General features: G+C 40.3%; 2 protein-coding genes across 2 annotated transcripts; both read left to right on the top strand.

The window, feature by feature from the left end:
• The first annotated feature begins 3673 nt into the window (after nt 1-3673).
• LOC148044763 (uncharacterized) lies at nt 3674-6137 on the top strand. Its single transcript, XM_087720600.1, has 2 exons — nt 3674-3738; nt 3920-6137. The coding sequence occupies exon 2, from the start codon at nt 4048-4050 to the stop codon at nt 5797-5799; it is 1752 nt and encodes a 583-aa protein (XP_087576726.1). The 5' UTR covers nt 3674-3738; nt 3920-4047; the 3' UTR covers nt 5800-6137.
• A 4103-nt stretch (nt 6138-10240) lies between these two features.
• Nucleotides 10241-22391, top strand: LOC106537567 (uncharacterized). Its single transcript, XM_087720603.1, is given in 5 exon segments — nt 10241-10447; nt 10630-12650; nt 19673-21292; nt 21294-21776; nt 21778-22391. Coding segments are annotated over 4 exon segments (4032 nt in total). The 5' UTR covers nt 10241-10447; nt 10630-10791; the 3' UTR covers nt 21848-22391.
• Nucleotides 22392-24913: the final 2522 nt, after the last annotated feature.

Below are 24913 nucleotides of genomic sequence, written 5' to 3' on the forward strand. Positions count from 1 at the left end.
GTATTTGAATTCTACAAAGGAATTTTATTTTAGCAACATAACATTCTACTCCTTAGTATCCCCCTCCCAATTCCCCACTAATGAAACACCATAGTAGAATAGAAAATTACTGTGGCAGGCCAAAGATCCAAAAGGAACATGGCTGCAAGCCTGACATATGTTTTTAGGAGTTTTGCTGCTCTGTATTATTTCATAGTTTAATTTGATATATATTACAAATTGTTAAATGTTTTGCCTGATCACACTTTTCTTATAAATGAGTCCACACAGTGGTGAGATTCAATATTTTTTACTACCGGTTCTGTGGGTGAGGCAGGGGATGGATACTGCAAAATCTCCACTCCCACCTAACTTCAGGGGAAGGATACTACAAAATCTCCATTCCTACCCCACTCCGGGAGAAGGATATTGCAAAATCTCCATTCCCACCCCACTCTGCGGCCAGCCACAGGTGGTATTTGCTGGTTCTTTGAACTACTCAAAATGTCTGCTACCAGTTTTCCAGAACCTGTTGAATTTCACCCCTGAGTCTACATCTTGCAAATAGTACTAGGGATATGAGAGCAACAGTATTCAATTGTACATTCTTATATAATCATTGCAAATTTAATTCAATGGTGCTGTAGTTAAATATATTACTTAGCAAGATGGACCAGAGTCGATCTTTCCCTTTCAGTAGTAGAGGTTCATACTTAAGCCAACCTGCAACAGCCCCTTTATCTTCTTTCCCTGGCTCTGTGACTATACCCCAAGTATGCACTATTTGAATCTTACCCTTTGTTGTAACATAAGTGTAGGCATGCATAGGTATGCTGGAACACGTATACAACAGCAGTAATCATTTACCATAAGGTCAGTAATACAAACTGCTGACTCTGAAGCACTAAGTAGGGCAGAAGTCACAAACTTGTTAACTCTCAGCACTAAGTAGGGCAGAGGTTACCACCTGCTGACTCTAGTATTAAGTAGGGGTCAAAAGTTTGCATGCTGACTCTGTAGTAGGGGTCAGAATTTTGCATGCTAGTAAAAGATTTATTTGCTGACTATGGGCATTCTCTAGGTTCAGAGGTCTATATGGCAGTAAATGAGTTACCATATACCATAGACTTGTACAACCATGATTGGTCCACATAGACCTTGCAACTCCACCCTTTCCTTGTGTATGCTCAATAAAGGAGTCATCCAGACTATGCTCTGGGTCGTCTCATCCCGAGGGAACATGTGTCCGTGTCTTCCTTCATCATTGGCCTCATGGGCGACCCGTGGAGAAATCGCACCCTTTCCATATTGGCTGGAACATATCTCTTCCCAACATGGGTGTTGAGCAGCAAGCAGAGAAAGCCAGATATATGCCACAGTATCCAAAAGTTGCTTCATTTCAGTTATCTTCTGAGTGCCCAATGTAACCCCCCTCTCCAAAGTAGTTTTGTCATCCACTTTAGAGACCTTGCTAAGTTTTGCCCGTTACTCTTTTTAATGCAATAGAAGGAGGGAGGTTTGAACACATGAGAAAAGATAATCTTACTACCTGTAAGTTGAATCCTCAACTTAAAAACTTGGACAGGTGAATAAGTTAGCCAACCAGATATTTTCCTTTTCCACATCACTTTGACCATGATTTTGCAAAGACAGCTGGTTTGGTGAAGGAGACTTTTACATTCCAAATAACACTAAAATAACACTTAATTTTGACATATATTCCTCCTTTAAAAAAAAAAAGAGAACAAAAAAGTATACATATATAGTCACTGTGCTTTTAAAAAAAACCAGCCTATTTTTGGCCCTAGATGTAGACCTGGTTACAATTCCCAGCTATTCTCATCATTATATTTATATAATTATACATCCTTACACACCTTCAATTTGTGATTCTGTCTTTAAATCTCAATAGTTTCCAATTGTAAGTATATTTCATATTCCCTCTCCATTTTTCCATATCTTGGATTAGATTACCCTTAATTGTCTATAAATGGCAATCCTTACTGTTCAATGTTCTTTACAATTCCGTTAATCTACTATATAGAATAACAAGCGATACACATCCCAGTTTATTCATCATGTTAAAGGTTCAGATTCACTTAACAACCTTGTTATTAATAACTGCAGTGATTCACTGAACAACAGTGGCAGGAAATGTCATAAAGCTGGGCAGAACTAACATAAAACAGAATTTTTGTGGTTGTAAGTTGAGAACTTACTGTATTTAAAGACAAACTTCAGACTGAAGGAAATAAAATTTAAAATAGTATTGCGGTCATTCACAAGCACAGGTTCAAACGAAATAAGAAGAAAGCTACAGGTGGTGGTCAAAAAAGTCAAGATGGCGATCCCAGCACTGTAACACCTGTGGAGCAGAAATATGTGGTTTATGTGTTCAATCAATGCTTCCTTTTTTCTATCTATCTACCTTTCATCTATCTTTATATCATCTATTTATCTACCTACCTACCTACCTACCTATCATCTACTTACCTACCTATCATTTATCTGTATAATTTATCTATAATCTATCTATCTATCTATCTATCTATCTATCTATCTATCTATCTATCTATCTATCTATCATCCATCCATCTACCTAACTACCTACCTATTTAACTATCCAGGTAGTCCTTGACTTATATCACAGTTGGGACCAGAAATTCTATTGCTAAGCAATGAAGTTAAGTGAGTCACCCCAATTTCACCACCTTTCTTTGTTAACCCAAAGGTGCTTTTTTCAAGCGGCAACTGGACTTTGTTTTTTCTTTGAATATATATTTCCCTTCTACAGCTCTGACTGTAGACTGCCTACCTATCCATCTATTTATCATATACCTATCATCTATCTTTATATCATCTATCTTTATATTATCTATCTATCTATCTATCTATCTATCTATCTATCTATCTATCTATCTATCTATCCATAAATCCATCCATCCATCCATCATCTACCTATGTTTATATCATTATTTATCTACCTACCTACCTACCTACCAAACATCTATTTATCTATCATCTATCTATTATCTAACTATATCTATCATCTACTTAGCAACTACCTATCATCTATCTGTATAATTTATCTACAATCCATTCATCCATTCATCTACCTACCTACCTATTTATCTATCCAGGTAGTCCTTGACTTATATCACAGTTGGGACCAGAAATTCTATTGCTAAGCAGTGGAGTTAAGTGAGTCACCCCAATTTCTCAACCTTTCTTTGTTAACCCAAAGATGCTTTTTTCAAGAGGCAACGGGACATTATGTTTTTTCTTTGAATATATATTTCCCTTCTCATCCAAGAAGCTTCTACAGCTCTGACTGGATGGCGGGATGGGAATGGAAGGATTTATACATTCTCCACCCTCCAGTCAGAGCTGAAGACGCTTTTTGGGTGAGAAGGGAGAGGATATTCAAAGAAAAAGTCGAAAGTCCAGTTGTCTCTTGTGAAAAAGAAAGAAGCACCTTTGGGACAACCATGACCTGGATGACCGAGAGTCTCCCTAGACATCTCTATTTGTTAAGGAAATCTTTGCCGTTTCTAAATCACTCACTGGGCGGTTAAGTGAATCCAGCTTCCCCATGGATTTTGCTTGGGGGATCATGTGACTCAGGGACGTTGCAGCCCTCATGAATAATGTATGACGGTTGCTAAGCGCCCGGATTTCAATGACGTCACCGGGAGGGTATCGGCCCGCGTAAGTGCGGGGACTGGACGGACGGTCTGGCCTGGCGGACGCCCGAGGCAGGTAGGGCGCGGGGACGCTTTAAGACTCCCGGGCTGGGGAGGAGAGAGGGGGGCTTCCTGCCTGAAAGACCCGTGAGAGGCGGCGGCTTCGGCCTTCCTCCCCGGGCGGGCTTGGGTCTCCTCTCGGGGGGAAAGGGACGAAGCCCTGACGCGTCTCTCTTCCTCCCCCTTCGCCCCTTCAGGAGGACGGACGAGCCCGGCGGAGGAAGAAAGCGCCGGCCGAGAGGAGAGGAGCGGCTTCCGCGGGAGGCGGTGGCGGGAAGAAACTCCCGGCCGCTCCGGGGCTGCGGAAGAGCCGCCCGCAAACGGGATGACCCGGAGCCGAAGGGAGATGCCAAGAGGGAGAAGCCGGGAGAAGGAGGGAAAGGCGGGAATTAGCGGAGCCGCTGAGACGCTCCCGGAGTGCGGAGAGTCCTTCAGCACAGACGGAAAACGCGGGAATCCCCGAGGAAGAAGAACCCGCCAGGGAGAAAAGAAACACCAATGCACAAAATGTGAAAAATCCTTTAAAACAAATCAGCAGCTTCAAAACCATCTGAGGACCCACTCAGGAGAAAAACCATATCAGTGCCAGGAATGTGGAAAGAGCTTCAGTGTGAGGGGAAATCTTTGTAGACATCAAATAATTCACACCGGAGAAAAACCATATCAATGTCTGGAATGTGGAAAGAGCTTCAATCTGAGGAGAACACTTGATAATCATCAAAGAATTCACACAGGAGAAAAACCTTATCAATGTGTGGAATGTGGAAAGAGCTTCCGTCACAAGAACGGTCTTTATATACATCAAAGAATCCACTCAGGAGAAAAATCTTACAGATGCCTGGAATGTGAAAAGTGCTTCAATGTGAGGGGAAATTTTTATAATCATCAAAGAATTCACACGGGAGAAAAACCCTACAAATGCATGGAGTGTGGAAAGAGCTTTACTCAGGGGGGACACCTCCGTCAACATCAAAGAATTCACACGGGAGAAAAACCCTACAAATGCCTGGAATGTGCAAAGAGCTTTGCTCAGGATGGACACCTCCGTCAACATCAAAAAATTCACACCGGAGAAAAACCTTATAAATGTCTGGAATGTGAAAAGAGCTTCAATCAGATGGACAGTCTTTATAGACATCAAAGAACCCACTCAGGAGAAAAATCTTACAAATGCCTAGAGTGTGGAAAGAGCTTCAATATGAGTGGAAATTTTTATAATCATCAAAGAATTCACACTGGAGTAAAACCTTACAAATGTCTGGAGTGTGGAAAGAGCTTTACTCATGGTGGATCCCTCCATCAACATCAAAGAATTCACATAGGAGAAAAACCTTACAAATGCCTGGAGTGTGGAAAGAGTTTTACTCAGGGGGCACACCTCAGTAAACATCAAAGAATTCACATAGGAGAAAAACCTTACAAATGCCTGGAGTGTGGAAAGTGCTTTACTCAGGATGGACATCTCCGTGAACATCAAAGAATTCACACAGGAGAAAAACCATATAAATGTCTAGAATGTGGAAAAAACTTTACTCTGAGTGGATACCTCCGTCAACATGAAAGAATTCACACCGGAGAAAAACCATATAAATGCCAAGGTTGTGGAAAGAGCTTCAGTCAGATGGGCAGTTTTTATGCACATCAAAGAATCCACTCAGTAGAAAAACTCTACAAATGCCTGGAGTGTGGAAAGAGCTTCAATGTGAGGGGAAGTCTTTATAGACATCAAAGAATTCACACAGGAGAAAAACCCTTCAAATGCCTGGTGTGCGGAAAGAGTTTCAATGTGAAGGGAAATTTTAATAATCATCAAAGAATTCATACTGGAGAAAAACCCTACAGATGCCTGGTGTGTGGAAAGACCTTTACTCAGCTTGGAAACCTCCATCATCATCAAATAATTCACACTGGAGAAAAGCCCTACAAATGCCTGGAATGTGGAAGGAGCTTTACTCGGGATGGACACCTCCGTCAACATCAAAGAATTCACACAAGAGAAAAACCATATAAATGTCTCGAGTGTGGAAACAGCTTCCCTAACAGGAGAAATCTTTATAAACATCAAAGAAACCATTAGAATAGTTAAGAAACTTAAATATTTGGGAATATACTGAACAAAAAAAGCGATAGTAAAATGGAAAATTTTACAAGAATCTAAAGAAAATGGAGGGTTTGGACTACCAGATTGGTTCTTAGATTACCAAGAATGAGTGATAACATGTCTAAAAGTATACATAACCATCTCAAATTGTATGTGTCAACATGAGCAAGAACTGTATCATCAACTCAAATATTCCAGGGTATAGAAACTTCTGAAACATTTTAGTGTTTTTTCCATAACTAGTCAGTAATCACATTTAACATTGGTTCAGTTTTACTATTCTTTTACGGTTGTTAAATAAAAGGGAGATTTTACTTTCTCCTTTATTCTTTTGGTGTCAGGGTTCCAAATAACATCCAAAATTAAATCAGAGTCCAAGACAAAGTATTACTCAAAGTTCCAATTTATTAAGAGAGTCATGCTGGGATGTCTGGGAAAACCCGAATCTGAAGCTTCTTCCGTTTTCCCCCCAAGTTAAAGTTCATGATCTTGCCCCCACAGTTAACACAAAGCACTGTTCCAAGTCACTGTGAATCTGGTAGCAACTACCTTGGCTTGACTTATTTTTAAAAAATTATTTAAAATTCCTTTTCCTCATGACTGGTGAGGCCACGCCTCCCCTGCCTCTAGTGACCGCACATCCCTGCCTAAATATCTGATAACAGAAAAGAATTTTTGCAGGTTCTTGGACTTCCTTAAATTCTGGAAAATATAGAACACTTTTGAGGGAAGTGCATTCCAAGGACGGAAGCAATTCGACCCCAGAAGATAATACCAGAGGATTTCAGAACAGTGCTAGAATTAAAAATGGCAGTTTACAGGGGTTTCTTTCCTTGGATGCAGGAAGACTTGAAGCCATGGTGGTGATTAAGATTTTTTTTGTAAAGTTTTTTATTTTTCATTTTCATAACATATAATTACATGTATACTATTACATAGCCAACATTGTGTTTTTTTGTTAAATGTTTACATCAATTCATCATACCATCAACTCCCCATAAGAAAAAGAAAAATGAAAAAAAAAACAGTTATTGGCTTTTCTGCTCTCCATAAACTATATTTGTGCCTTCACTTTCTTCTCCCTCTCTCATTCCCCTCCCTACCTCCTTTCTCCTCTCTGTCCTCCTTCCCTTCTCTACTTCCCCTTCCTCTCTCCTACTCCTCTCTCCCCTTTCCACTCCTCATTTCTTTCCTTCTCTTCCCCCCTCCTACCCTCTCTCCTATCCCTCTTTCCTTCCCTTACCTCTCTCCTTCCCACTCTTCATCTCATTTGCTTGGTGGATTTCAACTTCTGAGCAAGCACCATTTTATGTTGATGGTATTTATAGTTCCTTGTCAATATACATATTTAATTTTAAACATATATTCTCCTTTTTTAAAAAGAAAAATAGAACAAAAACGTATACATACATAGTCATAGTACTTTTAAACACCCCAACCCCCCGCCGCCTAATTTTAGTCGAGATGTAGACCTGGTTACAATTCCCAGCTATTCTCATCATTATATAATTATACATCCTTACACGCCCCCAATTTGTGATTCTGCCTTTAATTCTCAATAGTTGTCGTTTCCAGTTAATTTTCCACTCAGTTTAATTATCATGTATAAAAGTGAATGGCAAACCTCTGCTTTACAACTTCCCGTCAGTTTCATATTTATCCACATTCCATATATTTTGACCTTTGTTTAGTTGTCTTTCCATTGTTAGATTCAACCAGTTAGCAACTCCATTTTATTGTCATGTTTTTCACAACCGCCCCACATCAGTATCAATATCACATTTATCCATATTCCATATATTTCAATCTTTGCTTAATTAACTTTCCATTATTACATTCAATCAATTAGCAACTCCATTTTATTGTCATATTTAGAAATAAAACTCTTATCTTAGTTTTATATTCTCTCACATAAAAATTTCTGGTTGCCTGATTTTGTCCTAGTAAGTCTCTTGTCCCACTTCTCTGCTCCTGCCCTCTCCCTTCTCTTTGCTTTGGCACATCCACTCTCCCCAACTTTCCCCAGGTCACCACCAAAAGGATGTTTTTTATTTCTCTTTTTTGGGGCAAAACCTCCTCTTTCAATTTCCCTTATGTCACTAAGAGCCTCAACCTCTTTTGTCTGCCTTTTGTTTCCCTCTGTTTCTACTCCTTCATTATCTTGCCCCCCTTCTTCTTTGGATTCTTCTTTAGATATCTGCTTCTGTGGGTTCAGAATTCTATTTAGTTTTGATTTTAATTATTTATGCATATTTTTATAATTTCACGTAGTTCTTCAAATTCCCACTTTCCATGATGTCCAGTTCCAATGTTAGAATTAGCTATACAGTTATTTCAGAGTTCTGGTCCACCTTAAGTTTCCCCACTTTGAATGCTGTAGGGGAGAACGATTGGAGTGACTGCTTCCCGACTGGGAACAAACCAGGGAAATTTCTTCCAACTATTTTTTGGGAAAAAACAGGCGTAATGTTCACATTCAATGTTGTTAGCACTAACTGTTTCTGGAGATCTCTTTATCCCAAGAGCCAACGGCAACCTCTATCTAAAATATATTATACTGGCTACTGTGAACTACAACAGAATACATTTCTTCCTCATTTAATGATGCTAACTAGAAACAAATTCCATTGTTAAGCAATTATCTCAGAAGTTGAAAACCATGTGACTATGCCACTTAGTGTTGCCAATTATGGCAGTCCCAGTTCCTGTTGTTAAGTGAGGACTTTATATACAGAAGGTGGAGGGGAGGGGGAATTCATAATCTTTTTTTTCTAACCTGGTGTCCTTAACCAATATAGACCAAAAAACCTGCCTTAACCACTGGCCAAAATCCCTGTATTTTGACAGCAAAGTAGATTTTTGATTCCAACGAAGGGTAAATCTGTCTGAAATGATATAGGGTTTCCTGCCTAGGCAGGTGGTTGGACTAGAAGACCTCCAAAGTCCCTTCAAACTTTGCTATAGCATTGTATTGTATTGTAAATCAGAAGAATCTAGGAGTGAAATCTTTGTAGATAGTGACAATAAAATACTAAATGATGAATAAATGGCATTATAATTATCCTTTGCAGCAAAAAGAGTGAGGGAAAAGGAGAGAAAGGGAGGAGAGAATGCAATTTGAAGCTTTGATGGAACCCTCTTCAGCCACAGTGCAAGTATGATAGGGAAGTCCTTGAGGTAGAACAATTCATTTAGCTACCATTTGACATTAAAAGGGCATTGAAAAAATGGACGTGTCCGTTTTTCACAGTTACGGCCATTGGAGCATCCCTGTGGTCATATGATCAAAATTCAAATGCTTGGCAATTGATTCATATTTATGACAGTTGCAATGTCCTGGTGTCATGTGATCCCCTTTTGCGACCTTTTCACAAGCAAAGTCAATGGGAAAGTCAGATTCACTCAACAACCGTGTTATTAACAACTGCAGTGATTCACTGAACAACAATGGCAGGAAATATCATAAACTAGGGAAAAACTCAATTAAAAACTATCTTCTTTAGCAACAGAACTTTTGTGGTTGTAAGTTGAGAACTACCTGTATTTAAAGACAAACTTCAGACTGAAGGAAATAAAATTTAAAAAAGGATTGCCGTCATTCACAAGCACAGGTTCAAACAAAATAAGAAGAAAGCCACAGTTGGTGGTCAAAAAAGTCAAGATGGCGATCACAGCAGTGTAACACCTGTGGAACAGAATATGTGGTTTATGTGTTCAATTCATGCTTCCTTTTTTCTATCTATCTACCTATCATCTATCTTTATATCATCTATCTACCTATCTACCAACCAAACTACCTATCATCTATAAATCATCTATCTATCTACCTACCTACCTACCTACCTACCTACCTACCTACCTACCTACCTACCTACCTACCTATTTATCTATCATCTATCATCTAACTATATATCATCTATCATCTACTTATCTATCTATCTATCTGAATCATTTATATCTATCATCCATCCATCCATCTACCTACCTACCTATTTATCTATCCAGGTAGTCCATGACATGACATAGTTGGGACCAGAAATTCTATTGCTAAGCAATGGAGTTAAGTGAGTCGCCCCAATTTCTCAACCTTTCTTTGTTAACCCAAAGGTGCTTTTTTCAAGAGGCAACTGGACATTATGTTTTTTCTTTGAATATACATTTCCCTTCTCATCCAAGAAGCTTCTACAGCTCTGACTGGATGGCGGGATGGGAATGGAAGGATTTATACATTCCCCACCCTCCAGTCAGAGCTGAAGACGCTTCTTGGGTGAGAAGGGAAATATTTATTCAAAGAAAAACCAGAAAGTCCAGTTGTCTCTTGTGAAAAAGAAAAAAGCACCTTTGGGACAACCATGACCTGGATGACCGAGAGTCTCCCTAGACATCTCTATTTGTTAAGCAAATCTTTGCCGTTTCTAAATGACTCACTCGGCGGTTAAGCGAATCCAGCTTCCCCCATGGACTTTGCTTGGGGGATCACGTGACTCAGGGACGTTGCAGCCCTCATGAATAATGCATGCCGGTTGCTAAGCGCCCGGATTTCAATGACGTCACCGGGAGGGTATCGGCACGCGTAAGTGCGGGGACTGGACGGAGGGTCTAGCCTGGCGGACGCCCGAGGCAGGTAGGGCGCAGGGGACGCTTTAAGACTCCCGGGCGGGGGAGGAGGGAGGAGGGCTGCCTGCCTGAAAGACCCGTGAGAGGCGGCGGCTTCGGCCTTCCTCCCCGGGCGGGCTTGGGACTCCTCTCGTGGGGAAAGGGACGAAGCCCTGACGCGCCTCTCTTCCTCCCCCTTCGCCCCTTCAGGAGGACGGACGAGCCCGGCGGAGGAAGAAAGCGCCGGGCGAGAGGAGAGGAGCGGCCTCGCGGAGCAGCCCTGCCCACCTCAGGCGCGGCTTCCGCGGGAGGAGGAGGCGGGAAGAAAATCCCGCCCGCTCCGGGCCAGCGGAGGAGCCACCCGCAAACGGGATGAGCCGGAGCCGAAGGGAGATGCGCGGAAGGAGAAGCCGGGAAAAGGAGCGAAAGGCGAGAACAAGGGGAGCCGCCGAGACCCTCCCTGAGTGCGGAGAGTCCTTCAGCACAGACGGAAAACGCGGGAATCCCCGAGGAAGAAGAACCCGCCAGGGAGAAAAGAAACACCAATGCACAGAATGTGAAAAATCCTTCAAAACAAATCAGAAGCTTCAAGACCATCTGAGGACCCACTCAGGAGAAAAACCATATCAGTGCCAGGAATGTGGAAAGAGCTTCAGTGTGAGGGGAAATCTTTTTAGACATCAAATAATTCACACCGGAGAAAAACCATATCAATGTCTGGAATGTGGAAGGAGCTTCAATCAGAGGAGAACACTTGATAATCATCAAAGAATTCACACAGGAGAAAAACCTTATCATTGTGTGGAATGTGGAAAGAGCTTCAATGTGAGTGGAAATTTTTATAATCATCAAAGAATTCACACTGGAGTAAAACCTTACAAATGTCTGGAGTGTGGAAAGAGCTTTACTCATCATGGATCCCTCAATCAACATCAAAGAATTCACACTGGAGAAAAACCTTACAAATGCCTGGAGTGTGAAAAGAGTTTTACTCAGGGGTCACACCTCAGTAAACATCAAAGAATTCACATAGAAGAAAAACCCTACAAATGCCTGGACTGTGGAAAGTGCTTTACTCAGGGTGGACATCTCCGTGAACATCAAATAATTCACACAGGAGAAAAACCATATAAATGTCTAGAATGTGGAAAAAGCTTTACTCAGGGTAGATACCTCCGTCAACATCAAAGAATTCACACAGGAGGAAAATCCTACAAATGCTTGGAGTGTGGGAGGAGCTTCAATCGGAAGCAATCGGGAAGTTTTTATAGACATCAAAGAATCCACACTGGAGAAAAACCTTATCAATGTGTGGAATGTGGAAAGAACTTTGGTCAGAAAAGCAGTCTTTATATACATCAAAGAATCCACTCAGGTGAAAAACCTTACAGATGCCTGGAATGTGGAAAGAGCTTCAGTGTGAGGGGAAGTTTTGATAATCATCAAAGAATTCACACTGGAGAAAAACCTTACAAATGCATGGAGTGTGGAAAGAGCTTTACTCAGAGTGGAACCCTCCGTCAACATCAAAGAATTCACACAGGAGAAAAACCATACAAATGCTTGGAGTGTGGAAGGAGCTTCAATCTGAAGAAAATTCTTGATAATCATCAAAAAATTCATACTGGAGAAAAACCGTATCAATGTCTGGAGTGTGGAAAGAGCTTCAATATGAGAGGAAATCTTTATAGACATCAAAGAATTCACACTGAAAAAAAACTCTACAAATGTCTGCAATGTGGAAGGAGCTTTGCTCATGGTGATACCCTCCATCAACATCAAAGAATTCACACAGAAGAAAAACTCTACAAATGCATGGAGTGTGGAAAGAGCTTTACTCAGGATGCAGACCTCCGTCAACATGAAAGAATTCATACCAGAGTAAAACCCTACAAATGTCTGGAGTGTGGAAAAAGCTTCAGTGGGAGGGGAAATCTTTACAGACATCAAAGAATACACTCAGGAGAAAAACCCTTCAAATGCCTGGAGTGCGGAAAGAGCTTCAATTTGAAGGGAAATTTTAATAATCATCAAAGAATTCATACTGGAGAAAAACCCTACAGATGCCTGGTGTGTGGAAAGACCTTTACTCAGCTTGGAAACCTCCATCATCATCAAAGAATTCATACTGGAGAAAAACCCTACAAATGCCTAGAGTGTGGAAGGAGCTTTACTCAGGATGGACACCTCCGTCAACATCAAAGAATTCACACGAGAAAAACCATATAAATGTCTCAAGTGTGGAAAGGGCTTCCCTAGCAGGAGAAATCTTTATAAACATCAAAGAAACCATTCAAATAGTTAAGAATGTTAAATATTTGAGAATATAGTTAACAGCAAGATAAGCAGTGATAAAAGAAGACAAGTATATAAAACTATTTAAGCAAATAAAATTAAATTTGGAGAAACGAAAAAATTTACATCAATGTTGGGAAGAATTGCTACGGTAAAAATGAATATCCTACCAAAATTGCTTTTCCTGTTCCAAATAACACCTATACAAATTGGAAAGAAATTCTTTGATGATTTGAATAAATTGATTTTGAAATTTATTTGGCAAGGAAACAAGCGAGAATAAGTTGGAAAATTTTACAAGAATCTAAAGAAAATGGATGGTTTGGCCTACCAGATTGATTCCTATATTATCAAGAATGAATGATAACATGTCTAGAAGTATAGATAACCATCTCAAATTGTATGTGTCAACATGAGCAAGGACTGTATCATCAGCTCAAGTATTCCAGGGTATAGAAACTTCTGAAACATTTTAGTGTTCTTTCCATAACTAGTCAGTAAATAGTAACCACAATTAACATTAGTTCAGTTTTACTATTCTTTTATGGTTGTTAAATAAAAGGAAGATTTTACTATCTCCTTTATTCTTATGGTGTCATGGTTCCAAATAACATCCAAAATTAAATCAGAGTCCAAGACAAAGTATTGATCAAAGTTCCAATTTATTAAGAGAGTCATGCTGGCATATCTGGGAAAACCCGAATGTTAAGCTTCTTCCATTTTGCCCCAAGTTAAAGTTCATGATTTTGTCCACATACCCACAAGTCTATCACAAGGTCCAATCTTCCACTGCCATGCTGGCAGTTCCACCCATCCAGTTCCGGTCACGTGTAGAAGTGTAGAGACATAGGATGTCCTTGGATTCTAGAAAGGAATTTTATTTTGGGAACATAACATTCTACTCCTTAGTATCCCCCCTCCCAATTCCCCACTAATGAAACATCATAGTAGAATAGAAAATTATTGTGGCAGGCCAAAGATGCAAAAGAAACATGGCTGCAAGCCTGACATATGGTTTGTTTAGCAGTTTTGCTGCTCTGTATTATTTCATAGTTTAATTTGAATTATATTACAAATTGTTAAATGCTTTGCCCGATCACATTTTTCTTATAAATGAGTCCACACAGTGGTGAGATTCGATATTCTGTGGGTGTGGCAGGGGAAGGATACTGCAAAATCTCCATTCCCACCCCACTCCGGGGGAGGATATTACAAAATCTCCATTCCCACCCCACTCTGGGGGCAGCCATAGGTGGTATTTGCTGGTTCTTTGAACTACTCAAAATGTCTGCTACCAGTTCTCCAGCACCTGTTGAATGTCACCCCTGAGTCCACATCTTGCAAATAGTACTAGGGATATGAGAGCAACAGTATTCAATTGTACATTCTTATATAATCATTGCAAATTTAATTCAATGGTGCTGTAGTTAAATATATTACTTAGCCAGATGGACCAGAGTCAGTCTTTCCCTTTCAGTAGTAGAGGTTCATACTTAAGCCAACCTGCAACAGCCCCTTTATCTTCTTTCTCTGGCTCTGTGAATATACTCCAAGTATGCGCTATTTGAATCTCAGCCTTTCCATATGGGCTGGAACATATCTCTCCCCAACACAAGTGTTGAGCAGCAAGCAGAGAAAGCCAGATGTATGCCAGGGTATCCAAAGTTGCTTCATTTCAGTTATCTTCTCAATGCCCAATGTAGCCCCCCTCTCCAAAGTAGTTTTGTGATCCAGCTTTTGAGACCTTAATAAGTTTTGCCAGTTACTCTTTTAATGCAATAGGAGGAGGGAGGTTTGAACACACGAGAAAAGATAATCTTACTACCTGTAAATTGAATCCTCAACTTAAAAACTTGGACAGGTGAATAAGTTGGCCCACCAGAAATTTTCCTTTTCCACATCACTTTGACCATGCATTTTGCAAAGGCAGCTAGTTTGGTGAAGGAGTGTATTACATTCGAAGTAACACTAAAATAACACTTAATTTTGACATATATAGGACATATATTCCTCCTTTTTTATCACTGTGCTTTAAAAAAAAAAAAAACCCAGCCTATTTTTGGCTCTAGATGTAGACCTGGTTACAATTCCCAGATATTCTCATCATTATATTTATATAATTATACATTCTTACACACCCTCAATTTGTGATTCTGTCTTTAAATCGCAATAGTTTCCCATTGTAAGTATATTTCATGTTCCCTCTCCATTTTTCTATATCTTGGATTAGATTACCCTTAACTGTCTATAAATGGCAATCCTTACTGTTCAATGTTCTTTACAATTCTGTTAATCTTCTATATAGAATAACAAGCGATACACATCCCAGTTTATTCATCATGTTAAAGGTTCTATATAGATCAATGTTTCATATATTTTAACCCATGCTTAATTGTCCTTTTATTATCATATTCATTCAATTAGCAACTCAGTTTAATTATCATGTAAAAAAGTGAATCACAAACCTCTGCTTACAATCTCCCCATATCAGTTTCATATTTGTCCATATTCAATGTATTTTGACCTTTATTTAATTATCTGCAAAGACAGCTGGTTTGGTGAAGGAGAATATTATGTTCCAATAACACTGAAAGAGATACTGATTTTTTATGGAGAAAGCCATAGCCAGGAAAAAGGAGGCAGTAGAATAAAATGGACCAAAATGTGTTTCAGAAAGAAAACAACAGCTTTATTTGTTAATTTCCTGGAGCAAAATTAGAAATGAATAGACTACCGCTCCTCACCCCAAACTGAGGAGAATCTGCTAAATCCAGAGCCATCTGTGGACTGCAGTGGTGCATGACCAGTTGTGTACTGCATAATCACAATGCAAATCCAGTTGTTTTTATGGAGCACCGTGACAGAGGAATTTAAAATGCTGTCTAGAGTTCGAGGAAGATTTCAATTTAACACACAGAGCCAGTGTATGCTGTGAAAAAATTAAATTCCCTGCTTGAGATGATCCCAAAATAAACTGAAAATAAGTGTGATAGGGGTATGGGTTTTTTTCTCCCAAGTACTGTGATCAACGTCTAGAACAGTGTCTATTTTTCAAGTCCAGTTTTCAAAAACTAGAGTGGAAAATGGAAAGCATATAAAAAAGAGACAAAATGATGAGTGTGGTGGGTTGATAGCCACCTCTCTAAACAGTATTTTTCAAACTCAGCAACTCTTAAGATGCTTGGAGTTCAACTCCCGCAATTCCGAAATCAGCATGACTCACTGGGGAATTTTGAGAATGGAAGTCCACACATCTTAAGGGTTGGTGAGTTTGAAAACACTGCTCTAATAGGAGGGAGGTTTGAGGCTTTTTACCACAGAAAAAAGGAAAAATAGGGAGATGCATGAAGGATTATACAATTATCCTCCAAAATCAATGGTGGGTTTCAAACGTTTTTTAGAAACTCTTCTATAGGTGTGGCCTGCTTTGTGGGAATGGCTTGCAAGCCATGTGACTGAGTGGGAGTGGCTTGGCAGTCATGTGACTGGGTGAGCGTGGTCAACTTCTGAAATGTGGTGAAACTCACTTAACAACACTTGCTTAGCAACCAAAATGTTGGCTCAGAAACTCTGGCATTTGAAGCACGCAAGTCTTAAAGCTGTCAAGTTACAAGACCCTTGCACCCCTAACCCTTTAGAAAAAAAAACCAGAGGTGTTCAAACTTGACAGCTTTAAGAATTGTGGACTTCAACTCCCAGAATTCCTCCTCCAGTCATGTTGGCTCAGGAATTCTGGCATTGAAGTGTGCAAGTCTTAAAGCTGTCAAGTTACAAAATCCTTGCACCCCTAACCCTTTAGAAAAAAACCCAGGAATGTTCAAACTTGAGAGCTTTAAGATTTTAGATAGTACTCTTAGAGGCGGGCGGGGTGATTGTTGAGCCAGCCAATCAGCGAGCCGCAGGCGGAGCAAGCATGGTGCGGTGGGGAGGGAGCTCGAACCGGTTCTAAATGGCACGGTAGATTTGTGGAACCTCTTCTATAAAAGAGGTCAGAACTGCCCAAAATCCACATTTAAACTACTCCTTCATTATCTTGCCCCCCTTCTTCTTTGAATTCTTCTTTAGATATCTGCTTCTGTGGGTTCAGAATTCTATTTAGTTTTGATTTTAATTATTTATGCATATTTTTATAATTTCACGTAGTTCTTCAAATTCCCAGCTTTCCATGATGTCCAGTTCCAATGTTAGAATTAGCTATACAGTTATTTCAGAGTTCTGGTCCACCTTAAGTTTGCCCACTTTGATTGCTGTAGGGGAGAAACTGCTTCCCGGCTGGGAACGAACCGGGGAAATTTCTTCCAACAATTTTTTTGGAAAGAACAGTCGTAATGTTCACATTCAATGTTGTTAGCACTAACTGTTTCTGGAGATCTCCTTATCCCAAGAGCCAACGGCAACCTCTATCTAAAATATATTATACTGGCCACAGAATACATGTCTTCCTCATTTAATGATGCTAACTAGAAACAGAAATTCCATTGCTAAGCAATTTTCTCAGAAGTTGAAAACCATGTGACTATGCCACTTAGTGTTGCCAATTATGGCAGTCCCAGTTCTTGTTGTTAAGTGAGGACTGTGTGGGCTATTAACAAAGGACCTTATGTGACCATAACTTCTTATTTCCTGCTGTCCTCCCCATTGGCTGTGCTTGTTGGAAGCCTGACAGGAAAGGTTGTGAATCACAATTCCATGACAATGGGATGCTGCAATGGTCAGAAGTGTCAGCTGGTTGCTGAGTGCCTGAAACAGAAACGTGACTGCCTCAGACTTTCTGCTGGCTTCCCCTTGATTTTACTTTTTGGAAGCCAACAGAAAAAGCTGAAAATTATGATCACGTGACAACTTGAAACTGACAGAAGTGTGGGCCGATCACTGAGCTTCTGAAACACAATTATGTTGTAGGTAGTTGCAATAAAGAACTAAATGATGAATAAATGGCATTATAATTATCCTTTGCAGCAAAAAGAGTGAGCGAACCACTTTGTTGGCCATCCTCTTCAGCCATAGAGCAAGTATGATACAGGTAGTCCTTGAGTTACAACAATTCATTCAGTGACCATTTGACGTTAAAAGGGCATTGAAAAAAGGGATGTGTCCGTTTTTCAGTTATGGCCATCGCACCATCCCCGTAGTCATATGATCAAAATTCAGATGCTTGGCAATTGATTCATATTTATGACAGTTGCAATGTCCTGGAGTTATGTGATCCCCTTTTGCGACCTTTTGACAAGCAAAGTCAATGGGAAGGTCAGATTGACTTAACAACTTTGTTATTAAAAACTGCAGTGATTCACTGAACAACAGTGGCAGGAAATGTCATAAACCTGAGCAGAACTCACTTAAAAACAGAATTTTTGTGGTTGTAAGTTGAGAACTTCCTGTATTTAAAGACAAACTTCAGACTGAAGGAAATAAAATTTAAAAAAGTATTGCAGTCATTCACAAGCACAGGTTCAAGCAAAATAAGAAGAAAATCACAGGTGGTGGTCAAAAAAGTCAAGATGGCAATCTCAGCAGTGTAACACCTATGGAGCAGAAATATGTGGTTTATGTGTGCAATCTATGCTTCCTTTTTCTTTCTTTCTTTCTTTCTTTCTTTCTTTCTTTCTTTCTTTCTATCTACCTACCTACCTACCTATCTACCTTTCATCTATCTTTATATCATCTATTTATCTACCTACCTACCTACCTACCTATCATCTACTTACCTACCTATCATCTATCTGTATAATTTATCTATAATCTATCTATCTATCATCCATCCATCTACCTAACTACCTACCTATTTATCTATCCAGGTAGTCCTTGACTTATATCACAGTTGGGACCAGAAATTCTATTGCTAAGCAATGGAGTTAAGTGAGTCACCCCAATTTCACCACCTTTCTTTGTTAACCCAAAGATGCTTTTTTCAAGAGGCAACGGGACATTATGCTTTTTCTTTGAATATATATTTCCCTTCTCATCCAAGAAGCTTCTACAGCTCTGACTGGATGGCGGGATGGGAATGGAAGGATTTATACATTCTCCACCCTCCAGTCAGAGCTGAAGACGCTTCTTGGGCGAGAAGGGAGAGGATATTCAAAGAAAAACCAGAAAGTCCAGTTGTCTCTTGTGAAAAAGAAAAAAGCACCTTTGGGACAACCATGACCTGGATGACCGAGAGTCTCCATAAACATCTCTATTTTTTAAGCAAATCTTTGCCGTTTCTAAATAACTCACTGGGCGGTTAAGCGAATCCAGCTTCCCCCATGGACTTTGCTTGGGGGATCACGTGACTCAGGGACGTTGCAGCCCTCATGAATAATGCATGCCGGTTGCCAAGGGCCCGGATTTCAATGACGTCACCAGGAGGATATCGGGACGCGTAAGTGCGGGGACTGGACGGAGGGTCTGGCCTGGCGGACGCCCGAGGCAGGTAGGGCGCAGGGGACGCTTTAAGACTCCCGGGCGGGGGCGGAGGGAGGGGAGCTGCCTGCCTGAAAGACCCGTGAGAGGCGGCGGCTTCGGCCTTCCTCCCCGGGCGGGCTTGGGACTCCTCTCGGGGAGAAAGGGACGAAGCCCTGACGCGCCTCTCTTCCTCCTCCTTCGCCCCTTCAGGAGGACGGACGAGCCCGGCGGAGGAAGAAAGCGCCGGCGGAGAGGAGAGGAGCGGCTTCCGCGGGAGGCGGTGGCGGGAAGAAACTCCCGGCCGCTCCGGGGCTGCGGAAGAGCCGCCCGCAAACGGGATGACCCGGAGCCGAAGGGAGATGCCAAGAGGGAGAAGCCGGGAGAAGGAGGGAAAGGCGGGAATTAGCGGAGCCGCTGAGACGCTCCCGGAGTGCGGAGAGTCCTTCAGCACAGACGGAAAACGCGGGAATCCCCGAGGAAGAAGAACCCGCCAGGGAGAAAAGAAACACCAATGCACAGAATGTGAAAAATCCTTCAAAACAAATCAGAAGCTTCAAGACCATCTGAGGACCCACTCAGGAGAAAAACCATATCAGTGCCAGGAATGTGGAAAGAGCTTCAGTGTGAGGCGAAACCTTTGTAGACATCAAATAATTCACACTGGAGAAAAACCATATCAGTGTCTGGAATGTGGAAAGAGCTTCAATCTGAAGGGAATTCTTGATAATCATCAAAGAATTCACACTGGAGTAAAACCCTACAAATGTCTGGAGTGTGGAAAAAGCTTCAGTGTGAGGGGAAATCTTTATAGACATCAAAGAATTCACACACGAGAAAAACCTTACCAATGTGGGGAATGTGGAAAGAACAAGAGTTGTCTTTATATACATCAAAGAATCCACTCAGCAGAAAAATCTTACAAATGTCTGGAGTGTGGAAAGAGTTTCAATGTGAAGGGAAATTTTTATAGACATCAAAGAATCCATACTGGAGAAAAACCTTATCAATGTGTGGAATGTGGAAAGAACTTTGGTCAAAAAAGCAGTCTTTATATACATCAAAGAATCCACTCAGGTGAAAAATCTTACAGATGCCTGGAATGTGGGAAGAGCTTCAGTGTGAGGGGAAGTTTTGATAATCATCAAAGAATTCATACTGGAGAAAAACCTTACAAATGCATGGAGTGTGGAAAGAGCTTTACTCAGAGTGGAACCCTCCGTCAACATCAAAGAATTCACACAGGAGAAAAACCCTACAAATGCTTGGAGTGTGGAAGGAGCTTCAATCTGAAGAAAATTCTTGATAATCATCAAAGAATTCACACTGGAGAAAAACCGTATCAATGTCTGGAGTGTGGAAAGAGCTTCAGTATGAGGGGAAATCTTTATAGACATCAAAGAATTCACACTGAAAAAAAACTCTACAAATGCCTGCAATGTGGGAAGAGCTTTGCTCAGGGTGATACCCTCCATCAACATCAAAGAATTCACACAGAAGAAAAACCCTACAAATGCATGGAGTGTGGAAAGAGCTTTACTCAGGGTGGCCACCTCCATCAACATCAAAGAATTCACACAGGAGAAAAACCCTACAAATGCATGGAGTGTGGAAAGAGCTTTACTCAGGGGGGACATCTTCGTCAACATCAAAGAATTCACACAGGAGAAAAACTCTACAAATGTCTGGAGTGTGGAAAGAGCTTCAATATGAAGAGTTTTAATAAACATCAAAGAATTCACACTGGAGAAAAACCTTACAAATGCATGGAGTGTGGAAAGAGCTTTACTCAGAGTGGAACCCTCCGTCAACATCAAAGAATTCACACAGGAGAAAAACCCTACAAATGCTTGGAGTGTGGAAGGAGCTTCAATCTGAAGAAAATTCTTGATAATCATCAAAGAATTCACACTGGAGAAAAACCGTATCAATGTCTGGAGTGTGGAAAGAGCTTCAGTATGAGGGGAAATCTTTATAGACATCAAAGAATTCACACTGAAAAAAAACTCTACAAATGCCTGCAATGTGGGAAGAGCTTTGCTCGGGGTGATACCCTCCATCAACATCAAAGAATTCACACAGAAGAAAAACCCTACAAATGCATGGAGTGTGGAAAGAGCTTTACTCAGGGTGGCCACCTCCATCAACATCAAAGAATTCACACAGGAGAAAAACCCTACAAATGCATGGAGTGGAAAGAGCTTTACTCAGGGGGGACATCTTCGTCAACATCAAAGAATTCACACAGGAGAAAAACTCTACAAATGTCTGGAGTGTGGAAAGAGCTTCAATATGAAGAGTTTTAATAAACATCAAAGAATTCACACTGGAGAAAAATCCTACAGATGCTTGGCGTGTGGAAAGATGTTTGCTCGAATTGGACTCCTCCGTCTCCATCAAAGAAGTCACACTGGAGAAAAACCATATCAATGTCTGGATTGTGGAAAGAGCTTCAGTGTGAGGGGAAATTTTTTTCGACATCAAAGAATTCACACTGGAGAAAAACCATTTCAATGTCTGGAGTGTGGAAAGAGCTTCAGTGTGAGAGGGAGTCTTTATAGACATCAAAGAATTCACACTGGAGAAAAATCCTACAAATGTCTGGAATGTGGAAAGAACTTTGCTCGGGATGGACACCTCTGTCAACATCAAAGAATTCCCAACAAAAAAAAACCTCGAGTGTGGAAAGAGCTTCACTAACAGGAGAAATCTTTATAAACATCAAAGAAACCATTCAAATAGTTAAGAAAGTTAAATATTTGGGAATATAGTTAACAGCAAGATATGCAGTGATAAATGAACAGTATAAAATTACTTAAGCAAATTAAATTAGATTTTGAAAAATGGAAAATCTACATCAGTACTGGGCGGAATTGCTACAGTAAAAAGAATATCCTACCAAAATTACTTTTCCTGTTCCAAACAGCACCTATAAAATTGAAATCAAAGGATCAGGCATGATTCACTTGGATTCAACCTCTTACAGAGAAGAAAAATTAGAAATGTATGGAGTGGGGAAAATCCTTCAGAACAAATCGAAATCTCCAAAATTATGTAAGAATCTACATGGGAAAGGAACCTTGCAAATGGAGAGAGCATGGCTAACATGTTTCAGTAACCAGCAAAATCAGTTCAGCTCTGAATGAAATTGTATAAGGTTTCTCAAGGTAAACGTCTGAAACATTTTGCTATTGTTTTTATAACTAGTCAGTAAAAAGTAACCACAGTCCACATTGGTTCAGTTTTACTATTGTTTAGTATGGTTAAATAAAGGAACATTTTACTATCTCCTTTATTCTTGTGGTTTGTTTACCAGTTTTGCTGTTCTGTATTACCTCGTAGTTTAATTTGAATTATATTATAAATTATTGCTTTGCATTATCACACTTTTTTCTTATAAATGACTCCACATCTTGCAAATTGTGCAAGGAATATGAGAGCAGCAGTTCAATTCAGTCAATCAATGGTGCTGTAGTTTAATATATTACTTAGCAAGTTGGGCCAGAGTCGGTCTTTCCCTTTCAGTAGTAGAGGTTCATTCTGAAGCCAACCTGCAAGAGCAACAGCCCCTTTATCTTCTTTTCCTGGCTCTCTATATATACCCCAAGTATGAACTAGTTGCATCCCAGCCTTTCCTTCTTGGCTGGAACATATCTCTCCCAACACAAGTGATGGGCAGCAAGCAGAGAAAGCCAGATGTATGCCACAGTATCCAAACTTGCTTCCTTTCAGGTATCTTCTCAGTGCCCGATGTAACCCCTCTCTCCAAAGTAGCTTTTTGATCCAGCTTTAGAGACCTTGCTAAGTTTTGCCAGTTGCTCTTTTTAGTGCAATAGAAGGGGGAAGGCTTGAACACATGACAAAAGATAATCTAACCACCTGTAAGTTGAATCCTCAACTTAAAAACTAGGACAGGGGAATGTTAGCCTACCAAATGTTTTCCTTTTGCAAATCACTTTGACCATGCATTTTGTAATGACAGTTGGCTTGGTGAAGGAGAGTATTACATTCCAAATAATACAGAAAGAGATACTGAATTTTTATGGAGAAAGCCATAGCCAGGAAAAAGGAGTCAGTACAAAAAAAAATGGACCAAAATGTTTTCAGAAAGAATACAACAGCTTTATTTGTAATTGCCTGGAGCAAAATTAGAAACAAATATATTCCCATCTCCCAAAATCTAGAAGGAGAATCTGCTAAATCTGTGAACTGCAGTGGTGCATGACCAGTTGTGTATTGCATAATCACCAGTGTATGTTGTGAAAAAAATAAATTCCCTACTTGAGATGTTCCCAAAATAAACTGAAAATAAATGCAACAGGGGCATGGGTTTTTTCTCCCAATTATTGTGATCACCCTCTAGAATAGTGTCTACTTTTTCAAGTCCCAGATTTCAAAAACTAGAGGGAAAAATGGAAAGCATATAAAAAAGGAGGGACAAAATGATAACTGTGGTGGGTTGATAGCCACTTCACTTCCTCCCTATTAGAGCAGTGTCTTTCAAACTCAGCAACTTTTAAGATGTTTGGACTTTAACTCCCAGAATTCCCCAATCAGCATGACTCGCTGAGGAATTTTGAGAATGGAAGTCCATACATATTAAGAGTTGCTGAGTTTGAAAGACTGCTCTAATAGGAGGGAAGTTTGAGGCGTTTTTCCACAGAAAAAAGGGAAAAATAGGGTTGAAGGGTTATACAATTATCCCCCCAAATCCACATTTAAACTGCTGGTTTAGAAGAAAGGGATATTTTAAATGGAACATCTGCAAGATTGTTACAGTTGATCAAAATCCCTATGTGGATTGTAGGCAATTTAGCTGAGGAGTCTTTGGAATTTGAAGATTTAGCTACAGACAACTGATCTCTACGTATGTGGTTTTTCTGTGAATTCTCTTTTTCACTAATCCTAAATATCTGGTAACAAAAAAGAATTTTTTGCAGGTTCTTGTCCTTCCTTAAATGTTGGAAAATATTTTAGGAAAATTTGTTTTGGAAAGAGCAAGCGTTATGTTCATATTCAAGGTTGTTAGCACCAACTGTCTCTGGAGATTTCCTTATCCCAAGAGCCAACGGTAACCTCTATCTAAAATATATTATACTGGCCACTGTGAACTGCAACAGAATACATATCTTCCTCATTTAATGATGCTAACTAGGAACAGAAAATCCATTGTTAAGCAACTCACTCAGAAGTTGAAAGCCATGTGACTATGCCACTTAGTGTTGCCAGTTATGGCAGTCCCAGTTCCTGTTGTTAGATAAGGACTGTGTGGGTTATTAACAAAGGACCTTATGTGACCATAATTTCCAATTTCCTGCTGTCCTCCCCATTGACTTTGCTTGTTGGAAGCCTGACAGGAAAGGTTGTGAATCACAATCCCATGACAATGGGATGCTGCAATGGTCAGAAGTGTGAGCTGATTGCTGAGTGCCTGAAACACAAATGTGACTGCCTCAGACTTCCTGCTGGCTTCCCCATTGATTTTGCATGTTGGAAGCCAACAGGGAAACCTCAAAATTATGATCACATGACAACTGACAGAAGTGTGGGCCAATCACTGAGCTTCTGAAACACAATTATGTGGCTGCAGAGATACTGTAATGGCCAGAACTTCGATGGTCAGTCATAAATACCACTCCTTCAGTGCCATTGTCACTGAATGAGTGGTCATGAAGCAAGGATTACCTGTATAGCATAGCACCACTTAATTTCCTGAAGCATCTCAATGCAATGAAAGAGCATCAGATATCTTAATCTGAAATCAGATTCAAAACAGTTCTAGCTGAAGCAATGGAATAATTGTGCAGTAGAA

This window comes from Thamnophis sirtalis, unplaced genomic scaffold, assembly GCF_051295495.1.
Source record: "Thamnophis sirtalis isolate CommonGarterSnake01/CBP01778 unplaced genomic scaffold, rThaSir2_p1.2 scaffold_7, whole genome shotgun sequence".
Classification (NCBI taxonomy): Eukaryota; Metazoa; Chordata; class Lepidosauria; order Squamata; family Natricidae; genus Thamnophis; species Thamnophis sirtalis.

Coding starts and splice junctions, on each gene's coding strand:
- LOC148044763 (XM_087720600.1), top strand. CDS start 4,048: ATGACCCGGAGCCGAAGGGAGATGCCAAGAGGGAGAAGCCGGGAGAAG.